The sequence below is a fragment of the Papaver somniferum genome, chromosome 3 (assembly GCF_003573695.1).
Source record: "Papaver somniferum cultivar HN1 chromosome 3, ASM357369v1, whole genome shotgun sequence".
NCBI classification, from domain to species: Eukaryota; Viridiplantae; Streptophyta; class Magnoliopsida; order Ranunculales; family Papaveraceae; genus Papaver; species Papaver somniferum.
In genome coordinates, this window is record NC_039360.1 from 113,061,755 (window position 1) to 113,086,367 (window position 24,613).

Below are 24,613 nucleotides of genomic sequence, written 5' to 3' on the forward strand. Positions count from 1 at the left end.
TTATATAATCAAATATAATGCGGAAAGGAAATAACACAGACACCAGAAGTTTTGTTAACGAGGAAACCGCAAATGCAGAAAAACCCCGGGACCTAGTCCAGATTGAATACACACTGTATTAAGCCACTACAGACACTAGCCTACTCCAAGCTAACTTCGGACTTGAGTATAGTTGAACCCCAATCAGTCTCCCACTGATCCAAGGTACAGTTGTACTCCCTACGCCTCTGATCCCAACAAGATACTGCGCACTTGATTCCCTTAGCTGATCTCACACACAATTAAGAGTTTCTATGACCCAAAATCGCAGGCTTTAACAATCAACAAATCTGTCTCACACTGACAAGTCTATCAAAGGATCAATCTGTCTCCCACAGAAAAAACCCTAAAAGTTTTTATTCCGTCTTTTGATAATAATCAAGGTGAACAGGAACCAATTGATAATCCGGTCTTATATTCCCGAAGAACAACCAAGATTAATCAATCACCTCACGATAATCTTAATCGTACGGTAGCGAAACAAGATGTCGTGGAATCACAAACGATGAGATGAAGGTGTTTGTGATTACTTTTTGTATCTTGCCTATCGGAGAACTCTCACGATATCAATCCAATCAATATGATTATACTATGACGATAGAAGATGCAAGATCAGATCACACAACTAGGATAAAAGTAGTACCGGTCTGGATTCACAATCCCAATGAAGTCTTTAAGTCGTTAACCTGGTTTTAGAAGAAGAAAACCAAAGGTTAAAGGAGAAACGACTCTAGCATAGAAATTAGTATCACACAGACGTATGGGGATTAGTTTTCTCAATGCTAAATGTCTCCTTTATATAGCCTTTCAAATCAGGGTTTTTCCTTAGTTACAAAGCAATCAATATCCACAGTTAGATGAATACCTGATTTAGATTCAAGCTAATATTTCTCAACCGTTAGATCGATGATAGGTGTCTAAAACACCTTAATTATATATATATATATATATATATATATATATATATTGTTTATGCTTTCTTTGCTATTTCTCTTGTAAAATATGTATCTTATGTTTGTTTTGAGCTTTTGGGTGCTTTGGAGTCATCTGGAGCAAAAGAAGGAGATACTAGCCAAGTTAATAAAATTACATGCGAGAGATACCTAGAGCCCAGTCAAGGATAAGGGACAACTGTTGGAGTTTAGTGAGAATTGCTAAAAGCACCCTTGGGTGTTGATAGCAGTCCCATTCATTTTGACCTAGATAGGTCGAGAAGAAATCAGTTCTTTCTTCATTTCTGCCGGAGCTGTGTAAGAAGAGATAGGGGTGATTTTTGATTCAAGAAATGAAGGAGATTCAAAGGGGTTTGTGTGTCCTGCTGCAATTGAATCGAATAGATGGTCGTTGTGGTGAATTGTTGGCCGAGAAATCAACAGAGAGAGGTTGTCGTTCTTGGGATCTGTGGTGTTATTGAGGAAGAAGAAACAATGGAAAATTGAGAAATGAAATTGTGGGTTTAAGCTTAAATCTGGCAGCTGCAACATGGGTTGAGTATGAATTATGCTTGTGTTTGTTTTATGGGAAGGAGCAGCTGATGTTGTTAATGGTGATGATTCGAGAATAAGGAATTTGTTGTTGATTATCATGGGTAATTTTAGGGATTTAGAGCTCATTACAAAAAGCAAGAAGAAGGGTTTTGAATCTGGTGGTATGTCTGTGGTTAATTAGACAAAAATGGTGATTTTGCTATGGATGAAGACGTTAGGATTGCTGTTCGAGTAAGTCGAGAATTTGAGAAGAAGATGTTGAGCTGCAACTGAGATTTGCAGATGAAGAAGCTGTAATTGATAAAGACTTGGTGTTTTACAGTATTAGGATTAAGGGTTTGAAATTAGGAAGAAGGTGTGGTAACTGAGGTTGGATGGATTGAACTGTGAAGGTCAACTGAAATGGATTGAGATTGCAGTTCAGGGTTTGTGTGCTTCCATGGGATCTGAAGCTGTTATTGAGCAGCAAGGAAGAGTAGTGAGTTGTGATCTGAGATGGAGTAATGGTGGTAATGGTCTCAAACAGTGAGGCCATGGAAGACTGCAAGAATGAATTGGCAAGATGAGCTGGTATCGATGTTGTCTGAATCGCAGCTGAAGTTAAGAAACTGGTGGATGTTGGTCTGAACTGCAGGTGGTGATTGGTACTATTGTTGAAGGTGGTTGGTGATTGAAGGTACACAGATGAGATGAGGAGGTAGCCGTGAAACAAAAGAATTTGGTTTGAATCACTTTCCGTGGCGGATTTGAACTGAAGCAGGAATGGGTCAAGATGGAATTGCAGGTCCGAATGGCAGGAATAGGAGTAATAAATGTATGTGCAGTAATTAGTGATGCAGAGAATGTCAAATGGAGCTAGAATTGCTGCGCAGTGAAGTGTTGTTTGAGTTTGGCAGTAAACAAGAATGGGTTTATACTGAACTGATTGGGATGTGAGGACTTGTTGCAGTCAAGGAGGGATTCATGGAGCTGAGTGCAAGTGATGCTGATTGCAGACTACGCTAGGAGGTGTTATGGCATGTTGTGGCTCCGTAATGGTTGCGAGAGTAAATGCTGTTGCTTCTAGAGGGAGATTGCAGTGGATATTGTTGCTGCTGAAGAATGTCTGCAAATGGTTCGTGTAGCAGGGTGGTGGTGCTGTATAGGTTCAAATCCTATTTGCTTAAGTCTGGTGGTTGTGCTGCCAGTGCGTTTTGATGCAACTCATGCGAAGATGCGGTTGCAGTTATGCTGGTGAGTTGGAGTTGTGGCTATGGTTTGAAGTTGTGCATAAGTTAGGTTATAATGCAGTATTGCAAGAGTTGCAGGAAGTGACAGTGCTTGAACGGGACTGCAGAAACAGTGCGAAAAGTGGGCGTGAATGGAGAGCCAGTGGTACTAGTTCCGGTTGTAGAATTTTGGAGCTTGAAGCATGAATCATAATGTTTCATTGAATCATGAAGGGGGTATGAGTCGGATGGAAGATTTGGCGGCCGAGTATATGATGAGTGCTAAAAAGTGCATAGTTCTATATATTTTTCTTGGCATTTAACTCATCTTTTGTGCATTAATTCTACATTTTATCCCATATTCTGTATTTTCATTGTTTTCAAGAATAAATATTTTTCTTACTTAATTTTGCATTTTTAGGTAATAAATAAAGATTGGATGAGTTGCGGAGCAAAAAGAGCAGAAAAGTAGTGAAAAGCCAGGAGGAATTACGCAAGGAAGCCGCGAAGAGTGATGTGCGGAAGACCAAAAAAAGGATAGAAATGGGCTTGAAGAAGAAAGTTGTTCTTAAAGAAGAAGTGGGCTCAAGGTTTTCCAAGCCCAAACTCATTTCCCAAACCCATATTCTATACCCAAAAGCCTAAAACCCAAATCCATACCCGCTTGCGTCTTCAGCCGTCAGATCAGTTCTCAGAAGCATCCGACGGTCGCTCCCTTGCTGTGCATCGAAGTTTGATATCTCCGCCTTACACTACAGTACCTAACTCCATCAAGTACCGTTCGTTTCGTTGTATCTCTTCATCCGACGGTCGCTCATCGCCTGCCTCCGCATCGCCGTCAGATCCACCTACCATCTTCCCATCCGTCGCTCCTTGTCGCAGATCATCAAACCTCGCTGCACCCGCCTAACACCCAAGTATCGAACACCCTATACCCCTAGCCAAACGCCCCCTAACCCAAAATCACTCGACCTCTTCTCCTTCATACCCTGTTGCAGAGAGCTGCTCTGCAACTCCATCACCTCCACCAGCTACACCTCGCTGAACCACACCACCCTGCCATCGCCACTTCCTCCACTGTCACCAAACACCACCTACACGCCTTAGCTACCTCCCCTACCTCTATAGCCATCTAACTTATTGATTTTTCACCACTGAAACCCTAGGTGATAAATCAATAAATTAGGTGAGGCTATAAGACGCAATTGAAGACATGGAGAGGAGCAGAGAAGAGAGAATAGGCATGGGTCGACATCAATTCAGGGATTAGGTGAGTGGAATTTTCAATTCAAAAATTAGGGTTTGCAAGTTAGGGTTTCGAAATTTGGGGATATTTTGTAAAACTATAAAAGGCAATTGATGTGTAGAGAGAAGGGTGTTCTTGGTTAGCCGAGATACCCCCTAATTGGGTTAATTTCAGTTTAATTCCAATTTTAATTTCAGTTTTATCACGTGTTAGTTTCAATTGCTAGGGTCTTAAGGAAGCCTTAACTTGCTATCCTGTGTGATGTGAATATGCATTCTTGAATGTTAAAAATGTTTAGGAGATAATCACTTTGGCATGTCTGCAAATTGCTCTCACAGTGGATGCCATGTATCCACTGTAGTTAGAATATCTCTATGTGGACACAGCCACCAATCATGCTAAACCAGACCATGTTGAGCCTTAGACTAGTTAAACTTAGCCAGATAACTAGTGCTATGGAGCAATGTCTTATTGGGGATGATTTCTCTAGTGGAGAAACTTCTTAGACATAGGGCAGACCACATCTTAACCCATGTCATCACAAGAACAAGAATGTAGTCGTTGAATACATGGTGTAGGTTAGTGGTGGAATTAGTGATCCTAGCTCCCTTCATCATCTTCACTGCCCTGTTCACTGCCTCTTGGCTTTGCTTTTCTCTTTACTTCCTTCTCATTGTTCTAACTGCACTGTCACTGCCATTTAGCTTAGGAATCTTCATGAACACACCCAAGTCCCTGTGGATCGACCCGTACTTGTGCACTCACTACATCGAAACCGTGCACTTGCGGTATCACTGTAGGCTTTAACTTTCTCCATTTTTTATACACTGTCCCCGGCCTACCAAGTTTTTGGCGCCGCTGCCGGGGACTTGGTTGTGTTGTGTTGAATTTTTTCTGGGCTGTTTTTGCATGTTAGTTCATTTGCATCATTGCATACTCTTTTGCATATTGTTTCATTCTAGCATACTCATCATGCATTACATTCTTGCATTTTAGTGTAACTTGCTGTTTTAGTAGCTGCTGTGTAGTGCAGCTGAATTTCTTAGCTTCTAGCAAGAAACTTACTTCTCTTTTTGAGCCAACAGGTGTTGCTGCTGCTGCTGCTTTCTGTTGCTGCTTTTCTTCCTTGCTGTCTGCTGCTGCTGCTGCCAAGGCAAGTGCTGGAGAAGCTGCTGCTGTGCCTGAGAGCCTCTTGCTGCTGAGGCTGCCCCTGAGTTGCTGCTGAACTGCCCCTCCTGAGACTTGCTTGCCAAGACTGCTGCTGTTGCTGATCCCTGCTGCTGCTGCTGAGTCCCTGCTGAAGCTGCTGCAGCTGGTGTAAGATAAAGCCCAACTGGGCTTGTGAAGTGAACTGATTTGAACCAAGCCCAACTGGGCCTTAAGTATTGAAGCCAAAGCTTAGGATGATCCAAGGCCCAACTGGGCTTTTGCAACCAAACTGAGCAGCTGGGCTGTGCTTAAGCAAGTAAGCCTAAACCCATTAAGAGAACCCAACCTGTGGGCTTCCATTTTTAATTTGTGGGCTTGTAATAATTTTTTCCATTTTTTTTGTTGGGCTTGTAATTTAAGTTAACTTTTGGGTTTGTATTTGAGCATTAACTGTGGGATTGTCCCTATCAAAATTTTGGGTTTCAAAAACCCAACAAACAACCTAAACAAGGTTAACTGAACCTACCAACTCAGCTGGGCTTCATTAGTTTCTGGGCTTGCTGAAGTCGTTAGTGGGCCGTGTACCCAAACTCTAGGCCGAAAGTTGGGCTCTGTTTCACAACAGTTCCCCAAACCCATTGCCTCACCAAAGCACAACCAAAACAGTGGGCTTATCCCCATAAAAACCAAATGTTTTTCATTCCCATAAAAACCAAAATTTTCCCAAAAATCCAAACCCATTAAAAACCAAATTTTGGGCTTTGTAACATAGTTACTTAGCTTTTGAGCCCAATCATGTCTAGATCTTGGTCTACAGTTGGGGAATACAACAAATCCCTTAGAGAACTTGCGCGTGGACATACTTCACGTTATGAACCTCTCATAGATCATGATGTCAATAGTCATAGGAATTATTATGGACATTTTCAAAGTCCCGAGCCTCAATACATGAACCCTAATGACTATTCACACATGCATCGTTTGCCACAACGTGAAAATGAACATTTTGCTAATGCCTCACTCACACAATCATCTCTTGTGGATCAATTAGAAGCTCGAATCGCAGCTTTAGAAATGCAATCACATGAGGAATCTGTCACATCTAATTTTCTTAGGCAACCTGAAATCTATGCATGTCCTGCATGTGGTAGTTTAGACCACCCTGTTGAGAATTGTCATATTTTGCATAATTTTAGGCAATCTAGAGAAAATCCAAGGTATGAAATGCCCATAAATTGTGAGAATGGTAGTCATTGGGACCATAATCAATCCTTTGAGGGTTGCGATCAATCTTTTATAAACCCTAATGACCATGCACACATGTACCAATCACCACAATTTGAACATGAAGAATTTTGTACTCCCATGAATTTAGACTCCACCACAGAAGCTTTCAGACTCAGTGAGCAAAACTTCGATAGATCTACATCACGAATTCAGGCATATTTAGATCAGATTTTGCTTCACCTACAAAAGGAGGAAATTCATGAGGAAATGTATGTTGTCCCTAATGAAGTGTCTAGTCCCATTCATGTAAATGATGTTGAATATGAACTTAATTTAGAGGAACATGAATCGACTAACGACACCACCACTTTTAATGAGGACCAATGCATGCTACCATGATGATGATTATGATGATTATGATGATGTGTTAGAAGAACATGAAAATATTGTGGAACCTGTTGGTTCAATAACATATGGCTTCTCGCCCTCGACCTTCATGAATGTTGTTTTTTCTAATACTCATTGTAATTCATATGATTTTGATATTGACATGGGATTCGTACAATTATTCTGTGAAGATGAGCATGACATAGGAATAGTTGAATCTTCTGTAGACACTAATGTTATTATGCATGAAATATAAGTGATGTGTCTGATTCTCTACCTAGGTCACATTGTGATATTTCCATTGAATTGCCGATGCATGAGGACAAATCTGTTGATGATGTTGATGATTCTGAGTGTGAACTTGCTAATTTGATTGATGAGTGAGCATGATGTGACATGTGTAGATGATTTAGGAGATTTTTTTGATTGATAATGACGCACCTATTCTCCTACATGAGTCACAATCTGATGGCCTTCCACCCAACCTAGATTTGGTTTGTACCAATATTGTAAAACCAATTTTTCTGAGAATGCCTAATCTAGGTTTGGAACTGTGTGCTTCCCAAGTCCTCTTGGACCATTTTGCATTCAAATATAATATCTTTGAGGAACCACAGTTGGAAATTGCATGTTTGCCCGTCCCTAGCAAAGTTCATTTCGAGCTAGACCTTTTGCATGATGAACCCCCGAAACTGCGCGATTTTTTTCAAAATTATATCTTCTGTAAAATCCAGGTTTGGGGGTAGCTCATTTTGTTTCACACTCTTCACTTGCATGCCTACCATATTATTATTGTGTGAAGCTGTTGAAACCTTTACACTTTGTCTTTTGGGTTGATCCTCAACTCTTTAGATTGTTAGTGTATGGTGAATTTTTTGTATATAATCCAGTAGATAAAATTTCTTAAAAACCCTTTTGTTCCTTTTGTATATATTTTGCTAATCCAATATGATCTCGGCTGAAATATGTTGGATTTTTGCCTTGAATAACGGAGTTTTAATTCTGCTTTCGCCGAAATCGGGTATTCTCTCTCCTTTTACTCTACTCAGCATGTCCCTTTCCATATGTTGCATTTTAATTCTTTCCATATTTTGAAACATTGAGGACAATGTTTAGTTTAGGTTTGGGGGTATAGAGTAGATACCATGATAATTTGCCATAATTGAAAACGAACTCCTTCTTTTGAAAAAAATTGAAAAATTCAAAAAAATTAAAAATCAAAAATCATAAAAATGGAGCTCATTTACCTTGAAATGTTGACTCTTGTGCAAATATGTATTTTTAGGAGTCTTAGTCTAGATATTTAGGCACCCTGATTCTAGCACAATTCACATAGTGATAAGAAATTTGCACGCGCACGATCTACCAATACATGTATGGCCTCGATCTTCAAGGTGTTTGATAGGAAGTTACGATTGCCAATCACTTTAGAATACTGAACGAAACTTGACTAGCTTGTTCTTTGGTTGGTTGGGATAGAAGGTGGAGGTTACATTAAGAAAGACAACCATCGAATTTAACTGGGTGCATCAAAAAGGGCTACCTCTTGCAAAGTGTCATGTAATCTTTTGTTTCCTTTTGTATATGTATCAAAAGTGTCTCCTTCAAAAAAAAAAAAAAAAAAAATATCAGAAAAATACAAAAAAATCAAGTACTTATCAATTCCATCATCTCTTGTTCCAAAATAAAAAAGAATAGTCAATGTAAATAAGAGTCATGTAAAGAGTCATCTTTTGTTGTTTCATTGTAATAAGCAAGGAGGGTGTATGCCATTGATGTACAACGCGAGTAATTGTGAAATACCTCCAACTCATTCACAATTCTGGTAAAGTCCGGACAGCTAGCTAGATTTCGACCTCAGTTCTTAGCCTGAGAAACTATCTCTTGGTGATTAGTAGTCATAACTTCAGATCTTTCTTTACACATGTGTAGATACACTTTACACTCTTATCACATGTCTTTTTTTGTTATCAGTGCTAGGATTGTTCCTTCGATAGCTAGATTGACATCTCCATTTTGCTGTGAGCTTAAACTGTTTTGCACATGTCACATTTGATGGAATCTGAGCTTATATTTTGACCTAGAACTTTGTAGGTACGTTCTAAGCAAACTTTCACGAGACTTCAACTCGTCCACTAGGGACACTTAGTGGTTTAAAAGGCTTAGTGCATACGCTAAATGCATTCGAGAGACCAGCGACAGTGGTATAGTTAGGATTTCCTTAGTTTTGTTTTACTTGAGGACAAGTAAAATTCAGGTTTGGGGGTATTTGATGAGTGCTAAAAAGTGCATATTTCTATATATTTTTCTTGGCATTTAACTCATCTTTTGTGCATTAATTCTACATTTTATCCCATATTCTGTATTTTCATTGTTTTCAAGAATAAATATTTTTCTTACTTAATTTTGCATTTTTAGGTAATAAATAAAGATTGGATGAGTTGCGGAGCAAAAAGAGCAGAAAAGTAGTGAAAAGCCAGGAGGAATTACGCAAGGAAGCCGCGAAGAGTGATGTGCGGAAGACCAAAAAAAGGATAGAAATGGGCTTGAAGAAGAAAGTTGTTCTTAAAGAAGAAGTGGGCTCAAGGTTTTCCAAGCCCAAACTCATTTCCCAAACCCATATTCTATACCCAAAAGCCTAAAACCCAAATCCATACCCGCTTGCGTCTTCAGCCGTCAGATCAGTTCTCAGAAGCATCCGACGGTCGCTCCTTGCTGTGCATCGAAGTTTGATATCTCCGCCTTACACTACAGTACCTAACTCCATCAAGTACCGTTCGTTTCGTTGTATCTCTTCATCCGACGGTCGCTCATCGCCTGCCTCCGCATCGCCGTCAGATCCACCTACCATCTTCCCATCCATCGCTCCTTGTCGCAGATCATCAAACCTCGCTGCACCCGCCTAACACCCAAGTATCGAACACCCTATACCCCTAGCCAAACGCCCCCTAACCCAAAATCACTCGACCTCTTCTCCTCCATACCCTGTTGCAGAGAGTTGCTCTGCAACTCCATCACCTCCACCAGCTACACCTCGCTGAACCACACCACCCTGCCATCGCCACTTCCTCCACTGTCACCAAACACCACCTACACGCCTTAGCTACCTCCCCTACCTCTATAGCCATCTAACTTATTGATTTTTCACCACTGAAACCCTAGGTGATAAATCAATAAATTAGGTGAGGCTATAAGACGCAATTGAAGACATGGAGAGGAGCAGAGAAGAGAGAATAGGCATGGGTCGACATCAATTCAGGGATTAGGTGAGTGGAATTTTCAATTCAAAAATTAGGGTTTGCAAGTTAGGGTTTCGAAATTTGGGGATATTTTGTAAAACTATAAAAGGCAATTGATGTGTAGAGAGAAGGGTGTTCTTGGTTAGCCGAGATACCCCCTAATTGGGTTAATTTCAGTTTAATTCCAATTTTAATTTCAGTTTTATCACGTGTTAGTTTCAATTGCTAGGGTCTTAAGGAAGCCTTAACTTGCTATCCTGTGTGATGTGAATATGCATTCTTGAATGTTAAAAATGTTTAGGAGATAATCACTTTGGCATGTCTGCAAATTGCTCTCACAGTGGATGCCATGTATCCACTGTAGTTAGAATATCTCTATGTGGACACAACCACCAATCATGCTAAACCAGACCATGTTGAGCCTTAGACTAGTTATACTTAGCCAGATAACTAGTGCTATGGAGCAATGTCTTATTGGGGATGATTTCTCTAGTGGAGAAACTTCTTAGACATAGGGCAGACCACATCTTAACCCATGTCATCACAAGAACAAGAATGTAGTCGTTGAATACATGGTGTAGGTTAGTGGTGTAATTAGTGATCCTAGCTCCCTTCATCATCTTCACTGCCCTGTTCACTGCCTCTTGGCTTTGCTTTTCTCTTTACTGCCTTCTCATTGTTCTCACTGCACTGTCACTGCCATTTAGCTTAGGAATCTTCATGAACACACCCAAGTCCCTGTGGATCGACCCGTACTTGTGCACTCACTACATCGAAACCGTGCACTTGCGGTATCACTGTAGGCCTTAACTTTCTCCATTTTTTATACACTGTCCCCGGCCTACCAGTATATGAGTTTGGAGTTACGCTTTTGGGCACGTTTCCGCAAGAATCCAATAGTTGGTTTAGATGGTTCATTTGTGATGTATGGCTTTGAATTGTGAGTGTATGAACTGCAGAGAAGGATAGTGAGTTGCTGGGAGTTACGATAGTCGGATACAGGTTCAGGTGGTCGGAGATAGTTTCTCGGTGACCGGAAACCGGCGATTACGTCAGCAATCAGGCGATGACGTCAGTAATCCGACGACCCAGTTTTGCACCCAGGATTTCCAGAGGAGATGTTTTAACTCATGGTCTCGGTGGACCACGTGGAGATGGGTTTTGAGAAGACTTGACCTACTTTTGGAAAGAGTATCCTTTTGGGAATTGAAGAAACATGTAAATAGAAAAGTCTTTCTCTAAACCTATATATCTCCATGAGGGAGACTTCTACTTGCTTTTTAGGGTTTCACATGATAGATTCTTCTAAACTCTTTGTGATGATTTCCAAAAACCCAAGTAGTTGATTTATTTTTATTGGTTGAAGATTTAGTTGGATTTTGCAACCAAGTTATGATTTTTATGAATTAGTTTTCTCTCAATATTATCGTTTGATTTCTACTGCATATAATAATTGCATGATTGATGTATTGCAATATGATTGAATGTTTGTTTGGTTGAGTCTAGAAATGATTGAACTCACATCCATATCTATAGCTAATTTAGGGTTCATCATCGAGCGATAACCTTGAATACGAGTAGCATGATATGATTACGGTTTGTAGTGATACACTCTTGTAATCAAATGTAGAAATTGACCTTTGTCCGAATTGTCATGCGCAATGTATGACAATTGCATTGATTAGCATATTTCTTAAACTTAATGCTCCTAGGAATTGAACTGAATTAGCGCAAGGCGTTAGGTTATTCTTTAGGTAGAATTCACATACGCAGATCTAATGTGTGTGTTGATGACTTAGGAAATTTACGGAGTATTCTTGCAATAAGGTATTCTTTGACTTTTGATGATAACGAGATTAAATACGAATTCTAATCATACATTCAAAACTTGTTTGCTAATGAAGATGAAACCTTTATCCAATATTTTCTCATCCTTGATTTGCGTGCTTTATTGTTTTGTTTGCTTTTATTTTACTTTTAGTTTATATAAAAATAAGAAAAACCTCATTGTTTTATATAGGAAACCATAACATATTGACAACCTAGTCCTCTCTGTGGGAACGATCCTTTCTTACCCTTGCTATATTATTTATTTTGAGTTGTGAGAAAGTAATTTATTTTTGACGCGTACGACTGCGATCAAATTTTGGCGCCGTTGCCGGGGAGGCAGCGGTTGTCATTTGTTTTTGGTTTCTTATTTTTGTTTTTAGTCTTGTGTTTGTATTTTGTTTTTGTTTTTATTTTCTGGTTTTTAACCTTGTTTTGAGAACTCTTGTTTCAGGTACCAATTACTATGGACGGAGCATATTGGAACAATGGGTACGGTTATCAACCTCAACAACAGTATGACAACTATCACCCTTGTGGGGAATACAATCAAAACTAATCCTTTGGTTATGGTCAATACTCTACGTACCCTTTGAGTTATTCTCATACATATCAACATTCTTATGGTAGGTATGTAAGTGAGCAACCACAAGGAGGGGAGAATAGTTGTGTTCCTATTCATATTTCTTCAAGTTTGGTAGATGAGATGCAACAATTTATGGTGGGCATGGAGTCAGTTTGCAGACAACCAAGCATGGAGCCAGTTTCATCGATCGAATATGCTAATAGTATGTTTGGCCCAATTTCTGATCGTAGTTATGATCATTCACCCATTCAAAGGGAAGATAATTGGCCTAACAATACTGAAGTAAGTGATTCTACTTTTTCCTTGTCGAACGAGCTTTTCCAACAAATGGAACACTATTTTCAAAATTTGTATGGATCACTCCAAGAGCTTAAAAAAGGTGTTTCCATTTTAAGACAAGGCATTGAAGAATAAAAAGAGTACATGCAAAATTCTGCGAAAGACCAATCTTTGGGAAGTGGTAGCCAATCATATGTTAACTATGATAGTGACGATGGCTATGAAAGTACATTGCTTGAACCAATTTATGGTGACATCCCCGAGGAGTGTACAATGGAGTCTTTTTGCAATCAAGGTGAAGATGAAAAGGAATATGATGACACTAGTGTAGCTTAATTGAGCATTGATCTTTATAACGATCAAAAACCTATTCAAAAGGTAGAGCTTGAGGATGATGCAACGAGTGTTCTAAAAAAGTTCCTTACGGTGAGACTTGAATCCGCAGTGGAGTATGTACCTTACAACAAAGAGGAGTATGTTGAGAATGAAACCATTATAACCAATATTGTGGAAGACCCAATTTAGCTTGCAAAAAATTGTAATGAAGATGTTGATGCCGAGATTTTGGTTAAGGCAGAAACTGATGAAGAATGGTTGCAAAGTTTTATATAGGACCATGATATACAAGAGGTGAATAATTCACTTGAATTTTTCAAGGATGAAGAGGATTCCGTGCTACAAGAGATTGTGCGAGGTTTTTCTAACTCTTTGCATATTGATTCTTCTCCTTTACCTCTTATTGGTTTGAATGTATGTGCTTCGAGAATATTGTTGAATGACTTTGTTTCTCGATTTCCGCCATTGGAGATACTTGATTCTCAAACTATGCAGGTTTTAGAACAAGAAACCGTGGAAGTACCCGACTTCTATATTCTTTATACACTTCCAAGTGTGGATAAGAATAAGTGTGGGGGAAACTTTTATTGGTTGATAGCTTCACTTATGCTTTATATTACTAATATTTGTGTGAAGCTAGTGTTTGCAAAACAGGTGCTATGGGTGGATCCCCAACATTTCAGATTATTGGTGTATGGAGAATCCATCTTGCAAGTCGGGATGACGACTTTAAACCAAGCGCTAAATGGGAGGCAACCCACTGGATTTGTGTATCTATCTCTATCTTTTTATTTTCAAGTCTTTTATCATTATTTTCTTATTTTGGATATTTGCATATCAAAACTCCAATTTTTAGAGATTTTTGAACAATTTAGAATAAACACTAGCCTTTCTAAGTAGATGAAATTTTTTCTTGACGATGAGGTATATATATTGGCTGAGTTGGGATTAGATGCCAACTAAATAGCTTGTTTAGTGTTTATCTATTGTTCAGAAATAGCTATGAGTTGGAGTATCAGTTTTTATTATGCATTTTATTTTCTTATTGTATATATATCATGTTATGAATTTCCCATCTTGAACTTTACTTTGATTGACTAAATTTTACATTGAGGACAATGTAAAGTTTAAGTGTGGGGGAGTGTTCTCATATAGAGTTTTTAGCCTTGTACTAAAAAAAAAAGATGATAAACTCCTAAGTCTAGAAACTTGTGCCTTACACTAACGGAAACATAATGGTTGTAGGAGTTGAGGAACCCATTAGTAGAGTCTATTCATGTGAAAACGAACCAAATATAAGAATAAATAACATGTTAGTTGTCACCATATCTCGGAGTCGTCACCATATCACGTTCTATTTTTATTTTTCCATATTTATCCATTGTTTCTCTAGGTGAATTGGTGGGGCACGAACATCGAATTGTTATCACTGTTAGGATGAAATAGAGTGATTGAGTTACTCCAAAAAAAAAAAAAAAAACAGACCAATTTGACCAAATGGTGTACATATAAAAAAAATTGACACTTGGATAGCAATATGTGTGTGTTCTCCCTGTCTCTGTCGCCTAAGCAAGCGTGGAATGTAGGATCCATGGGAATTACCATGTAATCTGCTGACAAGAATCATGCGCTTGGATTCAAAAAGATCCAATCATGTTGTCTTAAAAAAAATGAAATTTTTTTTTATTATTGTGTTGAATAAAATCGATCACTGGTTCCCTTGTATATGCCAGTGAATTGATCTAGAATTAAGTTCGTCGACCGCTGGTTCCCTTGTATATGCCAGCTGTGTTGATATTAGTATTCGGACCAGTAGCTCAATCCAATAGGATTTTTAGGATTATTTTGGCAGTGACCTTCAGACAGATGTGGGAAACACTGTTCACCTTAGTCAACAGTTCGCCACCATCTACTTTCTATATCCATCTTCTTAATCTTTTCATGTGAGTGTGGTTGATTAGATTCCGAGTATTGTGGTTGTGTTCAACTTTCTGATAAAGCTATATTACTAATTTATGAATGAATTGGATTCGAAAGTGGGTACTTCCTCTTGTAATCATTTATGGTATGCCATCGAATAAAAATGTTTAGTTCCATAAATTTCTCACAGGTAGCTGGATTTTGGGAATAAAGGTTTTGTAGGTACACCTCTTGTAAACCTTCACGAGACTATAACTCGTCCACTAGGGACACCTAGGGGTTTAAAGGCCTGTTATTCATGCTAAGAGTAACCATAGCCTCGACGAGACAGAATTGTATGTATGATTTAGAATTACTTTTGTTTGATTTGATCGAGGACTAGCAAAGTCTAAGTGTGGGGGAATTTGATAGGTGTCTAAAACACCTTAATTTTATATATATTGTTTATGCTTTCTTTGCTATTTCTCTTGTAAAATATGTATCTTATGTTTGTTTTGAGCTTTTAGGTACTTTGGAGTCACCTGGAGCAAAAGAAGGAGATACTAGCCAAGTTGATACAATTACAGGCGAGAGATACCTGGAGCCCAGTCAAGGATAAGGGACAACTGTTGGATTTTAGTGAGAATTTCTAAAAGCACCATTGGGTGTTGATAGGAGTCCCATTCATTTTGACCTAGATAGGTCGAGAAGAAATCAGTTCTTTCTCAATTTCTGCCGGAGCTATGTAAGAAGAGATAGGGGTGATTTTTGATTGAAGAAATGAAGGAGATTCAAAGGGGTTTGTGTGTCCTGCTGCAATTGAATCGAATAGATGGTCGTTGTGGTGAATTGTTGGCCGAGAAATCAACAGAGATAGGTTGCCGCTCTTGGGATCTGTGGTGTTATTGAGGAAGAAGAAACAATGGAGAATTGAGAAATGAAATTGTGGGTTTAAGATTAAATCTGGCAGCAGCAACATGGGTTGAGTATGAATTATGCTTGTGTTTGTTTTATGGGAAGGAGCAGCTGATGTCGTTAATGGTGATGATTCGAGAATAAGGAATTTGCTGGTGATTATCATGGGTAGTTTTAGGGATTTAGAGCTCATTACCAAAAGCAAGAAGAAGGGTTTTTAATCTGGTAGTATGTCTGTGGTTAATTAGACAAAAATGGTGATTTTGCTATGGATGAAGACGTTGGGATTGCTGTTCGAGTAAGTCGAGAATCTGAGAAGAAGATGTTGAGCTGCAACTGAGATTTGCAGATGAAAAAGTTGTAATTGATAAAGACTTGGTGTTTTACAGTATTAGGATTAAGGGTTTGAAATTAGGAAGAAGGTGTGGTAACTGAGGTTGGATGGATTGAACTGTGAAGGTCAACTGAAATGGATTGAGATTGCAGTTCAGTGTTTGTGTGCTTCCATGGGATCTGAAGCTGTTATTGAGCAGCAAGGAAGAGTAGTGAGTTGTGATCTGAGATGGAGTAATGGTGGTAATGGTCTCAAACAGTGAGGCCATGGAAGACTACAAGTCTGAATTGGCAAGATGAGCTGGTATCTATGCTGTCTGAATCGCAGCTGAAGTTAAGAAACTGGTGGATGTTGGTCTGAACTGCAGGTGTTAATTGGTACTATTGTTGAAGGTGGCTGGTAATTGAAGGTACACAGATGAGATGAGGAGGTATCTGTAAAACAAAAGAATTTGGTTTGAATCTTTGAATGGGTTGGATGTAATTGAGATGTACAAGGAGTTGTGAATCACTTTCCGTGGCGGATTTGAACTGACGCAGGAACGGCTCAAGATGGAATTGCAGGTCCGAATGGCAGGAATAGGAGTAATAAATGTATGTGCAGTAATTAGTGATGCAGAGAATGTCAAATGGAGCTAGAATTGCTGCGCAGTGAAGTGTTGTTTGAGTTTGGCAGTAAACAAGAATGGGTTTATACTGAACTGATTGGGATGTGAGGCTTTGTTGCAGTCAAGGAAGGATTCATGGAGCTGAGTGCAAGTGATGATGATTGCAGGCTAGGCTAGGAAGTGTTATGGCCTGTTGTGGCTCCATAATGGTTGCGAGAGAAAATGCTATTGCTTCTAGAGGGAGATTGCAGTGGATATTGTTGCTGCTGAAGAATGTCTGCAAATGGTTCGTGTAGCAGGGTGGTGGTCCTGTATAGGTTCAAATCCTATTTGCTTAAGTCTGGTGGTTGTGTTGCCAGTGGGTTTTGATGCAATTCAGGCGAAGTTGCAGTTATGATGGTGTGTTGGAGTTGTGGCTATGGTTTGAAGCTGTGTAGAAGTTAGGTTATAATGCAGTATTGCAAGAGTTGCAGGAAGTGACAATGCTTGAACGGAACTGCAGAAACAGTGCGAAAAGTGGGCGTGAATGGAGAGCCAGTGCTACTAGTTCCGGTTGCCGAATTTTGGAGATTGAAGCATGGATCATAATGTTTCACTAAATCATGAAGGGGGTATGAGTCGGATGGAAGATTTGGCGGCCGGGTATATGAGTTTGGAGTTATGCTTTTGGGCACGTTTCCGCAAGAATCCAAGAGTTGGTTTAGATGGTTCATTTGTGATGTATGGCTCTGAATTGTGAGTGTATGAACTGGAGAGAAGGATAGTGAGTTGTTGGGAGTTACGATAGTCGGATACAGGTTCAGGTGGTCGGAGATAGTTTCCCGGTGACCGGATTCTGGCAACAGTGACCGGAAACCGGCGATGACGTCAGCAATCCGACGACCCAGTTTTGCACCCAGAATTTCCAGAGGAGATGTTTTAACTCATGGGATCGGTGGACCACGTGGAGATGGGTTTTGAGAAGACTTGACCTACTTTTGGAAAGAGTATCCTTTTGGGAATTGAAGAAACATATAAATAGAAAAGTCTTTCTCTAAACCTATATATCTCCATGAGGGAGACTTCTACTTGCTTTCTAAGGTTTCACATGATAGATTCTTCTAAACTCTTTGTGATGATTTCCAAAAACCCAAGTAGTTGATTTATTTTTATTGGTTGAAGATGTAGTTCGATTTTGCAACCAAGTTATGATTTTTATGAATTAGTTTTCTCTCAATATTATCGTTTGATTTCTATTGCATATAATAATTGCATGATTGATGTATTGCAATATGATTGAATGTTTGTTTGGTTGAGTCTAGAATTGATTGAACTCACATCCATATCTATAGCTAATTTAGGGTTCATCATCGAGCGATAACCTTGAATACGAATAGCATGATATGATTACGGTTTGTAGCGATACACTCTTGTAATCATATGTAGAAATTGACCTTTGTCCGAATTGTCATGCGAAATGTATGACAATTGCATTGATTAGCCTATTTCTTAAACTTAATGCTCCTAGGAATTGAACTTAATTAGCGCAAGGCGTTAGGTTATTCTTTAGGTAGAATTCACATACGCAGCTCTAATGTGTGTGTTGATGACTTAGGAAATTTACGGAGTATTCTTGCAATAAGGTATTCTTTGGCTTTTGATGATAACGAGATTAAATACGAATTCTAACCATACATTCAAAACTTGTTTGCTAATGAAGATGAAACCTTTATCCAATATTTTTTCATCCTTGATTTGCGTGCTTTATTGTTTTGTTTGCTTTTATTTTACTTTTAGTTTATATAAAAATCAGAAAACCCCCATTGTTTTATATAGGAAACCATAATATATTGACAACCTAGTCCTCTCTGTGGGAACGATCCTTTCTTACCCTTGCTATATTATTTTTTTTGAGTTGTGAGAAAGTAATTTATTTTTGATGCATACGACTGCGATCAATCGAAAACTTAGCTTGTCATACACAAATGACTGTGCGCTTCTAGGTTTGTTAACCACACCCAAACATGTACATTGTTGGTTCAACAATAGTCTACCCAAAGAGGTTGACCATCTGAGCGTTTCATACCAACCATGTTCTTCTTCACCATAACTAGTTCAATTGACTCAAATGAACTAGTTAAGAGAGTTGTTCAATTGCAAGGAAATCTTACATAACTACATAAGACACAATTGAAGCAAACATGATTTGATTCACTCGAATCGGTTCATGAACTTTAATAGCCACAGTGTGCAAATGCATTCCTTAGTCTTTTAAGATTAAGTTCAGAAATCATCTTTAGATATATAACCTTCTCAAGTTCGCAGACTAGGTTCGCGGACTTAAGACACCGGATAGAGTTTACAAACTCCAACAAAAATTCTCGGGTTCGAGAACTACGCCGGTTCGCGGACTTGGCTCACGCAAGTAGTTTGTCAACTCCAGCAAAAATTCTCAGGTTTGAGAACTTCGGCAGTTCGCGGACTTGGCACTTGCCATACTTCCGGTTCTCTTGATCAACAAAGTTCGAAAACTTCGGTTCAAGGAATCCATTGGTTATGTAATCTAAACTCTCATTCCAATCATTGAAACATTCTTAGAGGACGTTATATAGTTGTTACACTATTTCTCGTCAAAGCAATTTTCAAGGTGATTGAAACATTCATGACTTTCGTCACTAGGTAAAGATAAACTTGGTCGAAGCGAAAAGCTTACCAACACATATTTCGAGATATAGATAGGCGAGGTATACTCGGATCGAAATACTAAATGTGTATGATCTAGTATATATATATATATATATCATATGACTTTTGTCTCAAAGATTAGGAGATAGAATAGAAAGACTTTTGAGTGACAGATAAGTTCAAGTCTCCACATACCTTTTTGTCGAGAAGTTCCACCGGTTCCTTGAGTAGATCTTCTACTTGTATGATGAATCGCCATGAAGTCCTTGAGCTCAGCTACACTTACTATCCTAGTCTGAGACTTAGCTATAAGAGATTAGAAGTCAAGACTTATAGTTTTGATCACTAACATTGACAAACATGCTTGAGATAGCAATGCATGCGAGTTTGACCGAGCAGTGCTCTAACAAATTGGACAACTACTGGTACTTTGAGATCTAAATATCCTGCAATTTATAAAGTTTGCAGTAGGAAGAATGCATTTATAGCTGACATGATTGAAGATGGGAGATTGCAGTGTCAGGTTAGGAGGAGGTTATATCATTTTGAACAGTTGGAATGGGACTTGTTATGTAATGAACTAGGACTTGTTCATGGGTTGAATGGGGAAGAGGATGTTGTGGAGATTATGGGAGGATTTACAGTTAAGAAGTGGTGTGATTTGTTAGTACATGACGATGATGTTTGTGACTTCAATAAGTTTTTGTGGAAGAATGGTATTCCTCCCAAGGTGAGTTTCTTAATTTGGGCAATATTTCATGATTCTTTGCCAACTTATTCAATGCTCAATCACAGAGGAATGAACTTTGAAGATGTTAGATGTTCTTTGTGCAAGGGGGAGGAGGAAACTACAAATCATCTTATGCTCAGGTGTTCTTTTGCATTTAAAGTATGGTCTTATTTCATCAAGGCTTTTAAGGTCTCTTGGGTTTTTCCTGACACAGTTAAGAAGAACTTTGAATCATGGAGGATGAATAACTTGCAAGTAAGGTGCAAAGAGGTTTGGTGGAAGGTGATATAAGCAGTGCACTGGCACTTGTGGAAAGAAAGAAACAATAGAGCATTTGGTGGAAGAGTTAGGGATGCAGATGAGGTTATTATGCTCATTTAGCAGACTATTGTGCTGTGGTTTTTTGAGAGGGATGTTTTCAAAGATGTTACTGTTAATCAGATCATGTTTCACTGGGAGAAAGTTCTGCATTTGTGATATTGCTGAACTTTCCCTTGGCTTTACCTTGTAATTATTTGTAAATACTTTTCTTTTTAATATAACTTCCCTTTAAAAAAAAAGATTAGTTGATGGGAGGGCAATAAGGTAATAGCCCAGAATTGTTGAGGGCTTCTCTGACCATACCCACATTTTGGACATTATAATCCAATACAAACCCAAAAACTATTAGGCTGCAGTCCAACAATAGGATTTATTATGTCTATGTAGCCAACAGCTTTGTACAATTTCATTTTATCGATCATGTCTATATAGCCAACAGCTTTGTACAATTTCATTTTATCGATGATTCATTTACCAACATCACTTAGTAGTTAGTACATGGTATGCTGAAAAGTACAGGAGCTTTGTACAATTTCATTTTATCGATGATTCATTTACCAACATCACTTAGTAGTTAGTACATGGTATGCTGAAAAGTACAAACATTGACAAGACGTAAAATTGAGCAAATGGAATTTTCACGACCATAAATGATATTCTGATTTTCGAACACACTTAAAACATTAACATGGTTCAAAACTAGTATTTTGTCGTCCCTTAGTTGGAAAACACGACATCTAATCATCCTTTTACCCGAGAAGAACCATTTTCTCGATTTATGTGCTCAGGGTGACACCTAGCTCATGGTGCTTCTAAGTGATCTATTGTTGATCCGCGAGTTCGTTTAACTCCACGATGAAAGACATTTATGTCTCCAGTTCGAACTGAATCTTTCCTTCAATAATTCCGATGTAAGATCCCCCTTTTATTTTTAAGAAGGTACATCCCGAAAAGAAAACGAGTTTTCTCAGTAGAGGATTTGATTACCCTACCCATCATTCGTACTCCTGTTCACAAAATAACTCACCTCCTGAAAGTGGAGAGGTTCATTTCCCCAAGAAGTCCATCCAGCAAACATTTCTCTAGCAAAGAGTTCAATACATCGTGCTGGCCCGGTTCCTGGCAGATAATCCATTAGCAACTCTAACAACAATGTCAAGAAAAAGAGCTTCCTGGGATCAAGATTGTGTGTTGACTGATGACATCTTACCCGTATAAAAGATAGAAAAGTGAGATGAGAAAAAGACAACATTATCATATTTTACTAGTTGCACTCTAAGAAGATTGCAGACTAGATATTCATCACAAATTAAAATTTTCAGAAGAAGTAATTTAGTAACAAGTTAGTGATTGGATACTTCCAACTGGGGGTTTCCTTGAGTACTCCCCGGGGACACTGATGATAACTTGATTTTCTTCCAGATGCTTATATGTAGAAGTAAGCTCAGTATTCATTTTCTGCAAAGAATTTTACAGAACCATATAAAATATTAGGTGAAGAATCATCAAGACTCGCCACTGATCAAAGGTTACGTGGTTGCTGGAAATGACTCACCTCCCCATGACAATAACCTAAAAGAAGGCACTCATAAGGACGATGATGGAAGAGGTCTAGCTCATTGATCAGCGACCCATCTGCTTTCACCTGTACTATTAAAATAAAATAGTAAGAAGGGGGAGAATGATAAGTTATAGCTCCCAAGATTATCCCTTCAAATAGAAGAGTGTGAAATCACCTTCAACCAGTAAAAGATAGCTGAGTAACTGACACCCCACAGTGGGAATAGTTCTTTCTCCACAAAAGTTCGCAATTTCTCCCTATTCGTAACCCATAAGGCCACAAGAGCTCCTTTTGTGTGAGTAAGTTGTTTAATCGGAAGGGACAAGAAGTATCGATTAGGCAATGTTGGGTACCTGTGATGGAGAGAACCCTCGTGAAAGATAAGTATCAGGGAGGAAACAAAAAGTCCACAAGGAAGTTAAATTGACATGTTGAACTCCGGTGGGTATCAAAAACCAGTATATTTGAGCAAAATGTTCCCAGTGTTGACAAAGATAATTGACCAATGTACTTACAATGATTTCTGTCTTGCACTCCCATTCTCCCATGGTGGATCAATTACAATAAGATTGAATCCGCTATCAGTATCAGCTGCAGATCAAGGAATAATAGAGCATTTGACCTCATTAATAGTGAAGTAGTACTTGTAAAGGGTACTCGTAAGGCTGTGAAGACATAGAATCCTTTACAAAAAATCCTTGACCAGTTCTTAATTTCAGGAACACAATATTGTCATATTCTAGTATTCTACACATCACAGGAGTTCCAAGAATGAGTTACCACAATTTACATACAGTACACAGCAGACTTCAGTGTTAGCAATTACCAGGAATCAGGTCATGAATCTGCTTCAAGTCTGACTTCCACATGGTAAAAACATTGAGATATAAAACAATGTAAGAGCCTGTGAAACCACAAACTATCAAAAATACTAGAAGAGAAAACCAATCAAGTGTTAAGTGCATACAAAATAAGATTCACTGAGAATATAACAAATGAAATCAAAAGTCAAAGATGTACCATAAAGAAGCAGCTATTTCCAGGCAAAACATAACGGTTATTCAAGATTTTTGCCTCCACATCATCACAACTCTCATTCATGACTAGGTTATTAAATGCTGGCACTAATCTTGACACGCCAAGGGATGAACCTGAATATCCAACACAAGGTACAAAAATCATTGCATAGCTATTGTTTTTACTACCACATGTTTCACTCTTTCAGACAACCATAAGTTCAACTAGTACAGTACATAGACTAAATGCAAGTCAATAATATCACAATGTGCCAACATTACATTCAATTCAATCTTCAAATTCATTTGCCATAAAAAATAATCTAGTAAAGAAACTGACCTGAATCCGCTGTGGTCATATTTTCTTCCCGATGATTTATAGAAATTTCATATAAAGGAGCTTGCCAAACACTTCCAAGCTCCACAAAGGATTGTTTTTTCCCATCTTCAATACATGACTCTCTAATCCCATTCGAACAACAACTATCATCATCTCCACCATCACTTTTTAAGTTACTAATACAATGTAAAAGATCTTTAGCTCCTAACAAAACTTCATGTGCCTTCAATAACAGTGGCTTTGCTTCCTGATAATACAAATTCATTATTTATAACAATAATCTCTCACCCTAATGCAAGTGGAATTCAAACCCTCAACCTCCTCCTCGCCAAACTATCAGAAAATAAATAGTATACAAAGATTGAAATTCATACCTGGTGACGTTGATCTGCAGAACGCTCTCTTTCATTAAGAGTATAAGGTTTTCTTTCTTTCCGTTTTCGTTTCTTAGAACTCGTTGAAACCCTAGTTTTTTCTTTGTCTTCACATTCGAAGAATCGGTTGTAGTAAACAGAATGAGAAACCCTAAACTGAGTATAATCAGAAGCATTAAGAACTCGAACAGGATCCATAAAAGTAAAATTTGAGATAAATCGGTAAATTCCCGATTCCAAAAAATTTATCATCTCTTTGCTCTTTACTAATTCCGCCATTTTTGTCTTCCGTTTGGAAGAAAACTCTTCATAAAAGCGTTGCTGGATACAAAATTATCAGGGTGTGTTTGGGTACAAGAATTAACTAAAACTCAGTTCAGAATGAAAGTAAGGGTCAAGAGCCGCGACTCTTTTTTTCTTGCTCCCTCCGTCCCTAATATATCATGGCGTCATTAGGGCGACCTTGAAAAAAATTAGGGGTGACACAATAAGACAAAATAGGTTTAAAAATACTTATATGTCCCCTCATAATCGGTAGTTTAGTTTGTTTTGTTTTTTATCTACCGATTGTGACTATGCTCTTCTCTTCTTTGAGAAAATTCAAAATTCCATTGGTTTTGAAAAAATTGAACTCGGGGCTACTACCACAATCGTCAGATAAATAACATCACGAAACTACCGATTGTGCAAATAGTGAAATTAAAAATTTCATTAGTTTTTGAGAATTTTGAATTTGGGGCAACTACCACAATCGGTAGATAAATGAACATCACGAGACTACCGATTGTACAATCGTCAGATAAATAACATCACGAAACTACCGATTGTGCAAATAGTGAAAT

General features: G+C 38.5%; 1 protein-coding gene across 1 annotated transcript; it reads right to left on the bottom strand.

Moving 5' to 3' along the window:
* Positions 1–21,101: 21,101 nt before the first annotated feature.
* On the bottom strand, positions 21,102–24,175 carry LOC113357088 (methyltransferase-like protein 2). The gene is made up of 10 exons (XM_026600356.1): positions 23,772–24,175; positions 23,398–23,644; positions 23,062–23,192; positions 22,868–22,901; positions 22,557–22,632; positions 22,217–22,394; positions 22,036–22,125; positions 21,839–21,938; positions 21,508–21,623; positions 21,102–21,402 (listed from the first exon to the last, which is right to left on the bottom strand). The coding sequence occupies exons 1-10, from the start codon at positions 24,048–24,050 to the stop codon at positions 21,325–21,327; spliced, it is 1,329 nt and encodes a 442-aa protein (XP_026456141.1). The 5' UTR covers positions 24,051–24,175; the 3' UTR covers positions 21,102–21,324.
* Positions 24,176–24,613: the final 438 nt, after the last annotated feature.